Source organism: Thermobia domestica, chromosome 3 (genome assembly GCF_964235325.1).
Source record: "Thermobia domestica chromosome 3, izTheDome1.hap1.1, whole genome shotgun sequence".
NCBI classification, from domain to species: Eukaryota; Metazoa; Arthropoda; class Insecta; order Zygentoma; family Lepismatidae; genus Thermobia; species Thermobia domestica.
The window spans coordinates 64,591,443-64,607,644 of record NC_137456.1 but is presented as its reverse complement, the minus strand read 5'-3'; the positions used below and the strand labels follow the sequence as shown (position 1 = coordinate 64,607,644).

The window sequence follows — 16,202 nt, the reverse complement described above, 5'->3', positions numbered from 1 at the left end:
TTGTCAATGGTAATATTTCAAAAGATTTTTTTCTTCTTTGTTATCCAGCCAATGCCATGGTGAAATATACCAACAAGACCTGGTAATTCTGTGGTAGAGCACTCACTTCTTTGTGAATAACATCGTACCCATTTGCCCGGGATTCTCCAGTTTCCTCTAATTTTCTTATTTCAGGCATTCTTCCATGATTAATAATTCATATCCAACATAACAGACCATAATCAAATTAAATAATTCACTTAATTCCATTTTATTCTTACGAAGATCTGAAACCAGTAATATGTTCAAGACCACTGCAGACAACTGCAGAAATTTCATCAAGGAGGGAGTGGGAGGGGGGTCTAGCTCCCAAGTTCATATAGTTCCAGGATTTTTTTGTATACATATATTAATATGACAATTTGTTTTCATAATATATTGTTCAAGGAGGGAGGGGAGTTAAAGTAATTCGGGGGTCTAGCTCCCAAGTTCATATAGTTCCAGGATTTTTTTGTATACATATATTAATATGACAATTTGTTTTCATAATATATTGTTCAAGGAGGGAGGGGAGTTAAAGTAATTCGCTTTAAGTACGCTACTATCTGAAACAATATTAACATTGCGTGCTATGTGAATGAACTTTTATTCATTATGCTGAAAGCACAATAATATATATATATATATATATATATATATATATATATATATATATTAAAATGGTGGAACAATTCCAGAAGCAGTGTATTTATACTGATATACCACTCCAATACAATGTTATTAAAAGCATAGAAAACGTAACGATTTAGACACTATTGCTGTTTCTTCACCGACAAAATAAATGAAACGATATAATATAAGCATCATATCTATATATACAGTACATTTTCAATATGCGGTTTGTATTACACCGAAACAAATTACATACCTCGAGATGTTCAAACGTATCCATGCTATATTCCAATGGCACTTGAGAAGTACAGTCCGGTGTCTTGGGTTCGATGTCCTCTGTTCCAGGAGACACATAATCTTTAACACTGAAAATATACCAAAAAGTGTTCATAATCAGTGCTCAAAGTAGAAATAAACCCAGAAACAATGTATTTACTTACGACTTTGGTTACACATCCAGAGATCTAGCTGAATACTTCAACCTCATAATTGTATTCGCAAATCGTAGTTTTCGGAATCATGGTATGATATTTTCTGTAAACTTTACTTTCAATCGTAAAAAAAGTACCAGAATTTACGGCTGTAAGGATGAGTTAAAAAGTAACAAAGATCTATTATTAGGATCACGGTATTGTGATGTACGTACATACGTACTTACTCCACACGATTCTTGACTGAAACGGAATTTTTAAATTCTTTTTTCGTAATAAACAGCTACAGCGATTATCACAACCGAGCTCGTTAATAAAGTGAATCTGTTAACATATTCACGGGTAACGGTGACTTTAACCGTAGCTATTCATATCTCAATCCCTTCTATTAAATAGATGGCAGCAAAGGTCATCTCAGCAGCTGACACCTACCAGACGAAATTGAAACTTCTAGTGCGTGATTCTTTTCTATTGTCTATCAAAGTTTATTACTACTGCAACGAAAGAAGTGTTGTCAGTTTCTGAAAAAGGATTAAAATGTTGTTTCATTGTCCTTTTTGTGTTGAAAAAAGAAGCAGGTTACTCACAGTCTGTATGCTAAACTTACGCAAAATTTTGTTCCGATTCGATATTTTGGTACGACTTTTTTTTCTTTTTAACACGAACAAACAAATACAAACAGCTTTTCATCAAATAATTTATAGCTTTCTGAGAAGCAAAAATTAGATTTTACGATTTAAATCGAATGCATCTCCAAGATTTTTTTTTAAAAAAAAAAACTGACTTTATACGATGGTCCTGAGCCTGACTTGATCAAAAACAAATTCTAAATTATTGTATATACGTATAAAGTCCACTAATGATGGAGATATATCAATCGACAAATCTCATTCAACTGAACAAAATGATAAGTAAGTATACATATTCGTGCGTAGTTTTTTTGAGAAACTCCAGAATTTTTTTTTATTATTTTTGTGAGCCTAAACATTGATGTTCTACGCCTCCTATTAAATGGGACTAATACTGAAGCAAAGCCTTATCAAGCGTTTTATTGTGACTTGCAAAGAAGACAATACGTACATGGAAGTGTTAGTGAAATATGGCCCTAAATTATGATTCATTCTTAAAATTTAACGAAGATATGGCCCTAAATTATGATTAATTCTTAAACAAAGATATGGTTCTAAATTATGATTAATTCTTAAACTTTAACAAAGATATGGTTCTAAATTAGGATTAATTCTTAAGCTTTAACAAAGATATGGCCCTAAATTATGATTAATTCTTAAACTTTAACAAAGATATGGTTCTAAATTATGATTCATTCTTAAACTTTAACAAAGATATGGACCTAAATTATAAGATGACACATACATTCAATAGGTGACATGACACTGAACAAAGTGATATGATTCAAACCTTGCGTATATTACATCATTAGAGTCACGGCTATAGACTCATACTGCTGACTTCATATCGCTGAAACTGTTCTTGAATTACAATGGATTCAATAGGTACATTAAGAGTTGTAACCAAAATGTCTCGGCCATTAAACTGAATAACCTGTTCTATGTTGCACTGTTTACTCTAAAATATTGTAGTAAATAACACTTATTAATGACGCCAGACATTTTTTTATAGTATTCTAAGTCACTTAAAGTTTTTCGCACTAAAAACTGTCAAAAAGTAAAATTGTTAAAAAGCTAAAAATTGTGAAAAAGAGTTTGAAAATCATCTGGCAGCCATTATAATCTCGGTCTCTAACTTCCAAAACGTAGGCTAAAAAGTGTATTGTTCGTTGTCAATAGTAACTGATGAAACAAACTGTTTATTTATGTACTGCACACATAAAAATAATACTGTTAACTACTAGATTGTATCTATTGTTATTTTATTTCTTCTAACGGTGGCATACAAAATCCTAAAAGTGACAAACATACGTACCAGCGTGGTTTTTTTTTTTTTTTTTTTTTTTTAACATTTTGTGTAGCAAACTGCAATATAAATTTCAATTTGTATTGCAATTTGTAAATTTTATATCGCATTTTATGTACTATAATGAAAAAATGAAATGAAATGAAATCTTTAAGTTTTACGTCCCACGGTTATGTCGGTTAGGCTAAAGGAGACGGTGATGATGAGAGATGAGTGAAATGGTGGAATGAAGAAAGTGGGAGGAAACGGGAGAACCCCGAGAAAACCCACGAGCATGATGTTTGTCCACCACAAAGTTCACTTGGCGGAGGCTGGGATCGAACCCGGGACCCCAAGCACCAGAGGTGAACGCTCTAGCACTGAGCCACCGCGCCCCCTATGTACTATAATGAATAAATATAGATTCATAAAGGAAGTTCGATAAACACGCAAGTACTTCACAATTCCACTCATTATAAACGGACTTGTGAAATACTTTCGTATTTATTGGATTTCTTTTGTGTATCTGTTTCTATTATTATTATTATTATTATTATTATTATTATTATTATTATTATTATTATTATTATTATTATTATTATTATTATTATTATATATGGTCGGGATGTTTTTTGAGTTAGGTTCGTGGTGTCTTGCGAAGAGAAATCTTGCAAATACTGTATGTTGGGTTTTACAAGAGGCGTCAATGAGCATCCGGTATATCAGTACTTCAAATGAACAGCGAAAAGAAAGAAAGAGAGAAAGAAGAGTATATTTTTCTATATTTTCGGCACTAAAGAATACCGTTACTCTTTCAGTGATCAACTGTACGCACTTCTGCGTTTTACTACCATATCCAACACCATTCATGCTATACCATATATCGGCTAGGCCTAATATAGTTTGAATTTGTTTTTGCTGCTGAAAATGCGTCTTTCTTAAGGAACATTTTCTTAGTACACACTGAGAAACTAGGATTAGGGTGACCCAAAGCCTGAAAAAGTCTGGACGATGACCCACTACTAGCATCAAACCGACAAAGAAACGGAAAGAGTGGAAAACTGTTTTGTACCCACAGTCGAGGCATTTTTTCTTGCAGCAACCGACTCTTCAAAGAAAAGTTTCTTGAAATATATATATATATATATATATATATATATATATATATATATATATATCTTTTTTTTTTTTTTTTTTTTTTTTTTTGCTTCCTTCCCATTTTAGCTTCCGTGAAAAATGCAAAGGTGTATTGCACACATGTGGGATGTCCTGCACACATAAAAAATAATACTGTTAACTACTAAATTGTATCTATTATTACATTTTTCAATTTGCATCGCATTTCCGAGTTTTTGCATCGCAAACTGCTTTTAAAAAACGGTGATACGAACTATCCGTAATAATAACGCCACACAGAGTTAAAAGTCTCAAGACTTTGCGGACATTCTGTATAATGTTAGAGATAGACAATAAAGTTGAAGAAAATAAACGAATAGAAGTTATTTTTAAGTTTCAGAACTGAAAAAAAAAAAATAAGTACATATGATGACTTGAAAACCTGCTCAAGTATCATAATCGAAAGAAAATAATTACATATTCAAACAAGGCAAAATAAGAAATTCTCGCATTATTATGTTTTTTTCTCACAATCCATTTGTGAAGTATATATGTTCCATTTCAGAAATGAGGTTCTTGCCTGATAGCTGTACATTAACTGCTAATGATTTTTATTTCTCACGACAAGTCTTCAGTATCGATTTGATATACTGGCTGGACAAACACTATGTTCTGTTAGAAGTGACGACACTTACTAATCATGAGTCCACAAACTACAAAATAATTTACGCCGTCTCTTATATACGCACTTTGTATCCATGCTTTCCGAAGTAATTAGGCGTATATAACGGTGTTTACATGGGAAATAATCATTATTCGAAATAAATATGTAGGCAGAGATAGAAAATAATTAATATCTCTCTTTGTGTACAGAAAGTTGAAAAAAAGTATTGATTTACAATACATTCACACACAGTGTTATATCCACCTAAGCCTCTATGACTGTTTTTTTAAGGGTCATCGAGGCAGAAAAAATCCAGATAGCATACAGACGTTCCTTGGACATTTAAGGTACATGCGCCTGGCAGTAAACGTCCTGTGAATATCCAGATGTTCGCTTATATCCCGGTAACAGGATTTATTCTTCCGGCATATCTCTTGGTTTTTTGCGGGATAATCAGAGGACGATTTTTAGGCATCTAAATATTATCCTGTAACAGTATCCCAGTGAAATCTACCGTGGATATTTCCATTATCCTTCACGTTTCAACTGGAAGTCTTCATGTCCTGAGATAGTTATGGGACCTGTGGGACATCCAAATGTTTTTTCGTGCACATGCGGTATGTGAGAAAACTTCGCTGCCAGTCGTATCCTGTTCAGTGCAATTCAGGCACATTTGTTGTTAGCCATCTTTGAAAGATCCTGCTTCATACGAGGGTCATTTCAGAAATCATGACCATGACAACTTCACCTGCCATGGCCACTAAACGCACTTCAGCAACCTATGAATACGAAGGCTGCATGGAGGTGCTTTCCGATGCTAATAACAGATAATACTTGTGTGCAGAAACTAACGGCAGGCAGCAATCGAATCGTACATACAAATTCATTGCTTGATCAGGTTTTAGTATGGCAGAAATGAACACAAAGGTACACAAAGTACTAAACTTACATAGCACACAGCAATCATACTTCAGATAATCCCTCACGACGTTCATACACCTTTGCCAATAGGGAAAAGGCGCTAAATTGGAGTGTGCATGATCTGTCAATGTGTACAACCTGTCAATATCTTTCTTATCGTAAGCAAAAAGATTTGTGGACGCCATGGTGGACTGGTTAAAAGGTGTTTCCTCTTTAGTACGCACGCAACAGTGTTTTTGTGCTTATTTGTATTGAAATCTGAACAAGCAATCAATTCGTACGTTAAGTATCTTTTGATTGTCCTCTATCAAAAGTTTCAGTATACAGATGCCATTTGTTGGTGACATCAAAAAGCACCTCACTATGATCTTCAAATGTACATAGTGGATTTATGGTCTTGCAGTTTATTTATTTATTTATTCTGCTTCACTACAATTACTATGACTTACAAGAGTATTCCCAGAAGTTTCCGACCTGACATTGCGCCACTGGTAATAACCTGTTCATGACAGAATGCCACCTATGGAAGAAATTGTGTATCAGTTTCAACGAACTCTGTGTATCAGTTTCAACGAACTGTGTGTATCAGTTCGTTCGAGACACTAATTTGAATTAGGCATTGTGCATGGAGTTTTCATACTGCTCCAGTTCACACAGTTGTTATTCCCAAGGCTGGATTGAAACTGTGGCTTCGAGAGGATTCATCACCCACCCTACAGCCCAACTTAGCACTGCAGCTTTGGTAACAGAAGTTGCCTCGAACGAACTGAAGCAGCTAGACAGTTGAAACTGATACATTACTTCTTTCATAGATGGCACTATATGCAAGGAACGGCTTATCATCAGTGGCGTAGTATTTTAGTGTCAGGCCGTAAACGGTTAGTAATAAGACTTTCGTATTAAATTACTCGTATCATTCTTTCAGCTTCTTGGTCTACCCAAAGGTTTCTTTCTTATGGACATCCACACTAGACCCCTATATTCCCAGCGTGTACGGGAACACACTGTCCCGCCGCTCTTCGATCTCGATTGTATTCTTGGAAACAAAGTATCCCGCCGATCTGAGGTACCTTGATCTTATTATCCACGGACATGAAGTGTACCGTTAATCTTAGATACCTTAATCTTATTACTCCTGAAAATAAAGTATCCCTCCAGCCTTAGATATCTCGATCTTAGTATCCTTGGAATCAAAGTGTCGCGCCTATCTGAACTCTGAAGTACCTCGATATTATCCATGGAAGCGATGTGTCCCGCTGATCTTAGGTATCTCGATCTTATATTCTTATACCCATATGATACTCTGTAATGAATACATATCCCGAATCCCGAATTTCTATCTATCTCCATCACTCACCCGTTTGATCGTGTATCTTTATACCACACTTTTCTTAAAACACTGTTTCGGAAACTTTCAGCCTCTGGTCTTCTTCATAAGTTACAAACCAGCTTTAACATCATTATAGTATAAAAATAGGCATAACTACACTTCCACGAATTATGTTACACAGAGGGGATAGATTAGAAAAGCAGAATGTTAAAAAGGATTTGCAAAAGGGTTCGAATAAACGGGGGAAGGGGTGAAGAAGAACCCTCCCTCTCGTCAAGCAATTTCCCTGGTTCGTCAACGAAGGGAAAAGTTCCTTCCCCCTCCTCTTGTAAAACAGATTAATTCGAACTCTCATTCACAATACACAAAAGTCGAGTTCAGATATTATATTACATTCTCGCCGCCAATCATGCCCATTTTTGCACAATGGAGCGCCGAATCAGCGAAAATGTCGGACTACTGTATTTTTTTTTTTTTTTTTTTTAATCACATTACTTCGTATGTTGTACTTAGCAATATTGTCCTTCTGAGAAGACCCTATTTTTAATTGACTTCAAAAATAGGAGAAAGTTCTCAATCCAACCCGTTTATGTATGTGTTATGGTTATGTTCATGCACCTATTTTGATTTTTTTAAAATCACTTTCCCAGTAGTTACATACATTTCTTTAGTAGCTAATTGTAATCTTCAGAGGTAGACTATGAAATACCTGAACACAAAAACCTTTATTAACTTATTTAAGATCTTCAATTTCTAAAAGCAAACCTAACGTTCCAAGCTTCATTTTTGGATACCATAACTGAATTCAATTACTTTTCTATGGTTCAAAATATCAAATATGTGTAGCGAACATGCACCCAGAATGGGCTAAATTATAAGTTTATTTTAAAACAATTTTTATTATTAAGAAATTAGTATTTTTTGATTGGAACAGGAAACATTTGGATAAGCATTGCGATTTTAGAATAAACTGCTATTTAAAAAAAAAATCAAAAACAAGCACACGGATGTTACATAAACACACTCACTACATATGAATTTAAGATTTTACACATTTTTTGTGGAGTTTGGTAACGACAACGTAAAAGATAAAGAAATAAACCATTTTGACAAGCTGGATTAGTGCTTGTATTACACGAAAAGATAGAAATAAATATCTATTTAGTCATAAGAAAAAATATTTATGGTATGTCAAGCGTATCCAAGATACATGTTCTAAAAGATAAATGATACCACCTGAGAAAAAAAGGTAGCATATCGTTTTTACATTTGACACAGTAGTTTTGATTTCCAATACTGCCTTCCAGACATGACCTTGACTAAAACTTGTTTTCTAGCGAATCTGAAAATATGTTGGAAGGAGAAAGAGAGAAAATAGGCAACTGAGAGACAATATTACGAAGGGGAATTCTTTGTTACAACGATAACATTAGTGAAGACAGCTTCTCACTTTACCGCAAATGACAATGCCTGTGACAGAGAAATATTTTATAATTATGATAATTTATAAAGGTTACCAGTGGAAGTTTAAAATGCAGTGATTAATTCAAAAATTCCCAATCACTTTGGAATGCTGAAAGCTTAGAGCAAAGAGTAATATGTTAGATTGCGGTTTCTCAACCTGGGGACGCGAAGGAGTTGAAAAAGTACGATTCAGAAGTGGAAAATATATTTTTAAAGATTACTTTTAATTTCTTATTTAGATATACATTTTTATTTTCATACTTATTGTCAAACTATTATTCTTATTCCTAGATAAGGCAAATATAGGAACTATACAACTATAAGCGATAAGCAGGAATAATCAAAAACTTATTACAAACCAGAAATTACTTACGGGGAGGGGGGGAAGATCGCTGGCAAAAGGATGTGATATGAAAAACGTTGAGGAAGCCTGATTTACACATGTGACATAGTGGCCTGAGTTTTTTTATTTCCTCCTCTTATGAGGGTTGTTACATAAATTCTAAGCTTAACCAAGAAATATTAAAACTAGACACGTAATACTTTTAGGCCGTATTTATTGAAACTTCCTATGGTGTCATGCCAAATTTGGTATTACTATCGACTTTTATTCTGTTTTTACAGGTCTAGAAAGACAGAAGAGTGACCAACGTGTGACCAAATGGAGAAATTGAAGGCGAAAACTGTTATTGTGAATCTCAACAAGAAAGGTTTAAAGCCGCAGAAGATCCACGCCGACATGGTTGCTACTTTAGGTAATAATGCTCCTTCATATGCTACAGTGAAGAAATTGGTAGCTGAATGTAAAAGGGGGGGGGAAGCTCCACTGAAGATAACACTCGATCAGGAAGGCCCGTGAAAGCACTAACTCAGGAGAACACTGACAACGTGCATGAAATGATCATGAATGATCGGCGAATGACCATCAGGCAGATTGCTGAGACAGTGAACTTATCTACTGCAAGTGTTGACCGAATTATTACTCAGCATTTGGGAATGAGCAAGGTTTCCGCGAGATGGTTGCCAAAACTTTTGACACCTGTTCAAAAGCTCACCAGACACAACATTTCAAGGGAGAACTTCCATCTCTTCCGGACAAATCCAAATGCCTTTTGCACTCGATTCATTAAAGCAGATGAGACCGGGGTCCACCATTATCAACCAGAGTCAACCCAAAGTTCCAAGTAGTGGAAACAATCCTCATTTCTCTTCTGAAGAAGGCCAAGTCAGTGCCCTCAGCTTGAAAAATGATGGATACACTTTTCTGGGATTCGGAAGGGACAGTGATGGTGGATTATGTTTCAAAGGGAAGAACGGTGATTGGGAATTACTATGCAGGTCTTTTACGGTAGCTGCGTGACAATATTCGGCAGAAGCATCACGGGAAACTGACAGCAGGTGGTGTTCTCCATCAAGACAAAGCCCTTAGCCACAAGTCAGTCACCGCAATTGCAGCAATTCACGATTTCGGCTACGGATTGATCCCCACCTTATTCGCCTAATTTGGTACCTTCTGACTTTCACATCTTTCCAAAGCTCAAAAAGAAGTTGAAAGGTATTCATTATGATACTAATAATGACGTCATGCATGCCGTAGATGAAATTTTACACGCAGTTAGCATAATCATCCTTTACCAGCGCATTAATGCATTTGAACATCGATGAGCAGAATATGTTGACTTGTCAGGGTACTATGTTGAAAAGTAACACCATCCATAAACTTTCTGTAGTTCCGTTCATAGGTAGACTTACAACTTGTGTAACAACCCTCGTACGTCATTCTGCCAATTTTTCCAATTTGCACCTGCCTTCTTCAACCTCGCGAGACGCTCACTAGATACTTACAAAACGCAATTTAAAGAAAATATATATTTAAAAAAAAAATATTCATTTAACATATTCTATTTCCTTACCTAATACCATCTCTTGCTAGCACAATCATTGTGCTTACATAAAGATCTAAGTCAGCCAATGGCTGTCCTGCTTGTATACAATCTGCGTCTTCAGCATACAGACGCGATTCTAAATCCGTATCTCCTTCTACACTAATCCACTTCTGGTCTATTAGCATCCTTTGCTTCAACAGCTCTTGATATAAACTATCGATCATTTCCAGTCTTTTCTCTTGCTCTATTAAAGCAATTAAATCGTAAGGTCGTCGCATATGGAACACAGAATCCATCTGAAAAGATAAAGAGAAGTTTTTCTTAAGAAATTGACAAAGTCGAAAATTATAGGCACTCCTTATACACAAATAATTGTATTGTATTGTATTGTATTTATTTCGTCCTTTTTTCATACATTTAGCACTGTAATACAATGCATATGAAGCGGACACGTCATTTATATATGAATACAAAAGTAAAAGAAACAATAATAGTGAAAATTACATACACTAGGTTAGTAATTAAGCCTTACTTCTTACATCTTATTACACTATACATTTTACATGACATCATTGTTAAAAATAAACTTAGCAATTATTACTTGCAGTGTATTTAGAAACCCTCCAACAAATATGTAATGCTAAAAGCAAGTAATGACATTGATTTACTGTACATCCTGTAACGTTTCTATTTACTTAGCAGTTCATGTATTCCTCTACCGAGTAAAAGCAATGTTGTAATAAATATTTCTGGAGTTCTTTTTTAAATTTAGCAACAGAGTTCTGAGTTTTAATTTCTTTCGGAAGTTTATTGTAAAGCATGATACCCGCGTATTTACATCCTTTTTCATATAATATTGTTCTGTGTTCTACAATAGAAAAGTTTTCTTTGTTTCTTGTGTCATGATCATGTTGCTGTTCTACTCGCGTAAGGATACCTTGTAGGTGTTTCTTTACAAATATCAATAGATTTAAAATATACAAACAGGGTACTGGAAGTATACGAAGTTTTTTAAATATTGGTTTGCAATGATCTTTTGGTTTAGCAGTTGCCATCAATCTTATTATTCGTTTTTGTATCGTAAAGATGACTTTGGCCTCGTGTGTATTTCCCCAAAATATAATACCATATGTTAAATTCGATTGGAATAATCCAAAGTAAATTGTTTTTAAAGTAGACTCTCTTAAAACATTTTTAAGAACTTTAATTGCGAAATATATTTGGTTTAATTTTTTACTAAGCTTAGTTATTTGCACATCCCAAGAAAGATTTTTATCTATCCAAATTCCTAAGAACTTAGTTGAGTTTACATATTCTATTTCATTATTTTGAATTATAATGTTCCTAGGCTGTGCATGTTTGTTGCGCATGTGATGAAAATTGATTGCTGTGTCTTTTCAATATTTAATTTAAGCTTATTTTCTTTAACCCAGTGAGAGATTTTACAAAGGATTTCGTTTGCACTACCTTCAACAACCTCATTTGTTTTACCCTTTACTATAATATTAGCGTCATCTGCATAAAGGGATGCTTCTGCTGGAGCAATATTACTTGGTAGGTCGTTAATATATATCAAAAATAATAGCGGCCCTAATACGGATCCTTGTGGAACTATTAAAGGAGTGAATATTTTTATTAAACATTTGCATACGATATTCCTACAAACACAAAACTTAGTATGCATCAAACCAATTATGCCCGAACTAATACTTAAAATTCTGAAAATAAACGAAACGAGAACACTGAAAATTTTCAACATGGTATGCCTAATACAGTACACTATACAAATTCATTTGTATTTTGCAGTTTAGCAGATGAAGAGAATTAAAAAGTAAAACAGGGTCCGAACTATATCTAAAATTTTAAAATTAAACGAAACGGGAGTACTGAAAATCTTCAACATTGTTTGTTTATTTTTGTGCCTAATTAATACAGTACAGTACACTATACATTTTTTTTTTTTTTTTTTAAGTTTGGCAGAGCAAGAAAATTTAAAAAAAAAAAAGGAAAAACGTGTGATTTGCAAATCAAGTTTACTTGAAGCCTTGTACTGAAAACCACACCATGTCATGTAATTTATGTAGCTTTATCTATGAGAAATGATAAACGTTTGGATTTAAAAAGAAAAAGTGTAATTATACAGTAGATCCTATTCATACTAGTGGTGAGCAAAATGACATAAGCTAAAAAAAAAAAAACATTAAATTTTCACTGGTATGACTTCCCTCAAAAGTGGCAACTGAGTCATACTATAGAGGACTAGCTCGGGAGAGTAATGCTCCCGGAAGTAGAAACGAGAAACACAGTTCTGATTTGTTGGCGTTATCCACTTCTTGCCAAGTTGTATTAAAATAGCAGAAATCAAACGCTTGCTGGTGTCGGCCTTCGTGGCCGAGTGGGCTAGCGCTATATGCTAGTAATAAAAGACTTTTGGCACAAGTTCAAACCCGGCCCGAGGAAAGTTTTTTTTACTTTTTTTTTACATTTTTATAACACTTATTAAATTAAAATAATATGAAAATAATACTTTAAAAAGTTATTTATTTATTTTTGTGCAGATTAGTTGTAGTACTTATGCCCTTGTACTCCATGATATAGGGCTCGTTTTGTTCCCCTTGTACTTCATGATATAAATTTTGTGACCAACAAAACAACTGGCTAGGATAGCGCGTAAAACAGCTGGCTAGAGTAGCGCGCAGAAAAACATACTTCCGGGAGTATTACTCTCCCGAGTGGGTCGTTACTATAGTACTGTACTTTCAAGTAGTATGTGCGTAACGGTTAGCCGCTAGGAAAAGACAAACAACAAAAAAATATGATTTGCTCAGCAAAATAAAAACTGGCAATGAAGGAAATACTTTCTAGCGCCATAAAATTTTGTTTTGGGACGGTTTTCTCGAAAGTTTAGGGCGGTTTTTGTTTTGAAACTGGGGAAGGGGATTAATGGACAACTTATATCTTTAATTCCACACATGATATTAAATGTATGTTATTACTCTTAGAAAATAAAAAGGCAGTAAATACTACAAGCATATGCTACGACATTTAAAGAAATACGCAATTGCAATATCAATTGCTTTGCGTTGTAATTAAAACTCAATTCCTGTAGCTTTTATTTTTTAATTCCATGGGAAGACAGCCAATACGTTCTCACGCAACGGCAAATATTGTATGGCACCATTTTTTTTCTATGAACCAGACATACATAGAAAAAACTTTACATTTCAAAATGAAACTACATACATTAAGGGGTCACTTAAAAAGAGTGGGGGGAAACTGCCCCTCTTGCTCCCTAATCGCCGCCCCAGCAACCAGCGACAACAATTCTTTCCGTTTGGTAAAATCTATTTTGGGAATAATTGTGGTACGGCTAGAACGTACACAAAATTACATTCTTTTTTAATTTGCTGAAAACTGTACTCAATTTGTCCTTCCATTCTGAAGTTATTTACGAAACTGATTTCGTCAAACGGAAAGAACTTTTGTCGCTGACTGTACAAACACAACGAAGAGCATTTATTAACGTTTAATGGTACGTAAATCATTACACAATGTACTCTTAACAATAAATATGATTTAAATGTTATGTCATACCATTCTTGGACCTCTCCTGACGCGAAAAGATTCTTAAAACTTCTATATGAAATTAAGAAAAAAGAATAAAGTTTGGTTCATATATTTACATAACTAGACGAGACGAGAAAAAAAATGTTATTTACAAAACATACGAGACGGGGAAAATTCTTTGGGAATCGAGACGAGACTACAGCTACAAAATTTACTAGAAAACCTCATTTCTAGTCTCTTCTCGGACTTTTCATACACGGTGTATTTAAATTTAATAATCACTCCTATGAAAATTCACATATAAATGTTAACATACATATATATATATATATATATATATATATATATATATATATATATATATATATATATATATATATATATATATATATATATATATATATCCGCGGATCTAGGATATGATCAAGGGAGAGGCTAAACCATAGTTTGCCGATTTATCCAGTGTACAGAAAGTAAGATTAAAGCCCATTTTATCCAGTGTATATATATGTGCGTCAAGGAGGGGTGACTATAGCCTCTCCCCTTGGATCCGCGCCTATATATTATATATATATATATATATCACAATGTAATTTTCATGAAGTAAGAGAAAAGATTTTAAGAAATCCGCAAAACTAAAATATTAGGATTCCCGTGTTCACTTGAAAGAAAAGGGAAGAGTACTTCCATATAATGAGCGGGTTAAAAACACATAAGGTGCACATACCCAACCCCGTAAGAGTGTCTTAGGAACCGATTCAGGGGGGGTGGGAGAGAGAGAGAGAGAGAGAGAGAGACCACCATCCGTAGTATACACAGAATTTAACCTAGGGGGAGGTTCAAGAACTCAATCTCATATTTTCAAGACAAGCTTATTATATATATCCATAATTATATATATATATATATATATATATATATATATATATATATATATATATATATATTAAATGTTTATTTTGCCATGATATCTTGTTCAAGGGGTTAAACTCCGACTTCCTCTTGCGTATATAACTGAGGACCATTAATATGGATGCACAGTGTATAAATAGTAGCGCGCTCATTCTAGTGCGAATTTTATGTTCATGGGTTCTCTTGAGGTTCTTTCGTTCTCTCCTACTTTCTCGTCCCACCAATATTTTCACAGCGGAGGACATTTAGCTTTTTAGAGTTCATTTTAAGATATTTGAAGTCGAGAAAGTGTATTGACGTATGCCACAATTTTGACCTGACATACAAAGTATAAAAATATCTATACACATATATTTAGTTTAAAAAAAAAAAAAAGGTCGGTCTGTTAATACGACTTCTAAGAGTATTAATTTTCTACCAGGCAGAACTGATAAGATAAACGAAATAGTATCATGAAGCTTGATTTATTATATTTAGATAGCTTTCGTTTGGATGGACTTTTCGCGAACCGTTGATTGATTTTATTCATTCTTTGATATCAAGATCCATCATCAGCATTTTGTCAATTTCTATATTTGTTTTAACATTAGGAGATGATGCAAGCGCTGAGTAAGTGTGAATATATATATATATATATATATATATATATATATATATATATATATATATATATATATATATATATATATATATATATATATATATATATTTATTCACTGTTATATAGAGAAGCTTAAAGTTGTGATTTTAAAAATATAGACCATAAAGTATTCTTCATTTTTATTGTAACATGACATTTGAGAAGATTTTTTTTTCTCTAAAACATAAATTAACATCATTCATTCGATTTTTAAACGAGTTGAAAATGCTCCAAGAGCATTGCCAGAACGAACTTTAAAAAAAAAAAATGGATAAATGGAGCGGGAAGGATAACTAATTGTTCCTACATGTAAAAATAAATCTCTTCATCCGCACCTTCTGTTTCTCCCAAAAATTCGCAAAATATCATCTCTCTATGACTTACGGTTCCCGAGATATGGCTCCTTAAATCTCTTGAAATCGGAACCATTTTTTGGCCAAGATCTCGAGAACGGTAAGTCATGGATGATATTGGTGTTAATCAATACCTAAGAGGATGGTAAACATTTTGGTTCCGATATTAACTGGTGGCCACTGGCCAAACCAGTAGCCAGTTGGACAGCGACCACCGGTTACTATTTGGTACCAAAATATTCACCATCCTCTTAAGTATTGATCAACACCAATATCATCTCTCTATAACTTATGATTCCCAATATGTGGTTCCTTAAATCTCTGTAAAACGGCCATTTTTGGCCAATATCTCG

General features: G+C 34.0%; 1 protein-coding gene across 1 annotated transcript in view; it reads right to left on the bottom strand.

Moving 5' to 3' along the window:
- The window catches only part of LOC145680457 (tetratricopeptide repeat protein 17), a 176,172-nt gene that overhangs the window by 75,317 nt on the left and 84,653 nt on the right, over positions 1-16,202 (bottom strand). Inside the window, exons 2-3 of the mRNA XM_081751008.1 lie at positions 10,405-10,673; positions 908-1,016 (exon numbers count right to left, since the gene is read on the bottom strand). Of these exons, the coding sequence (XP_081607134.1) occupies positions 908-1,016; positions 10,405-10,673 (378 nt within the window). The remainder of the gene's footprint in view (positions 1-907; positions 1,017-10,404; positions 10,674-16,202) is intronic.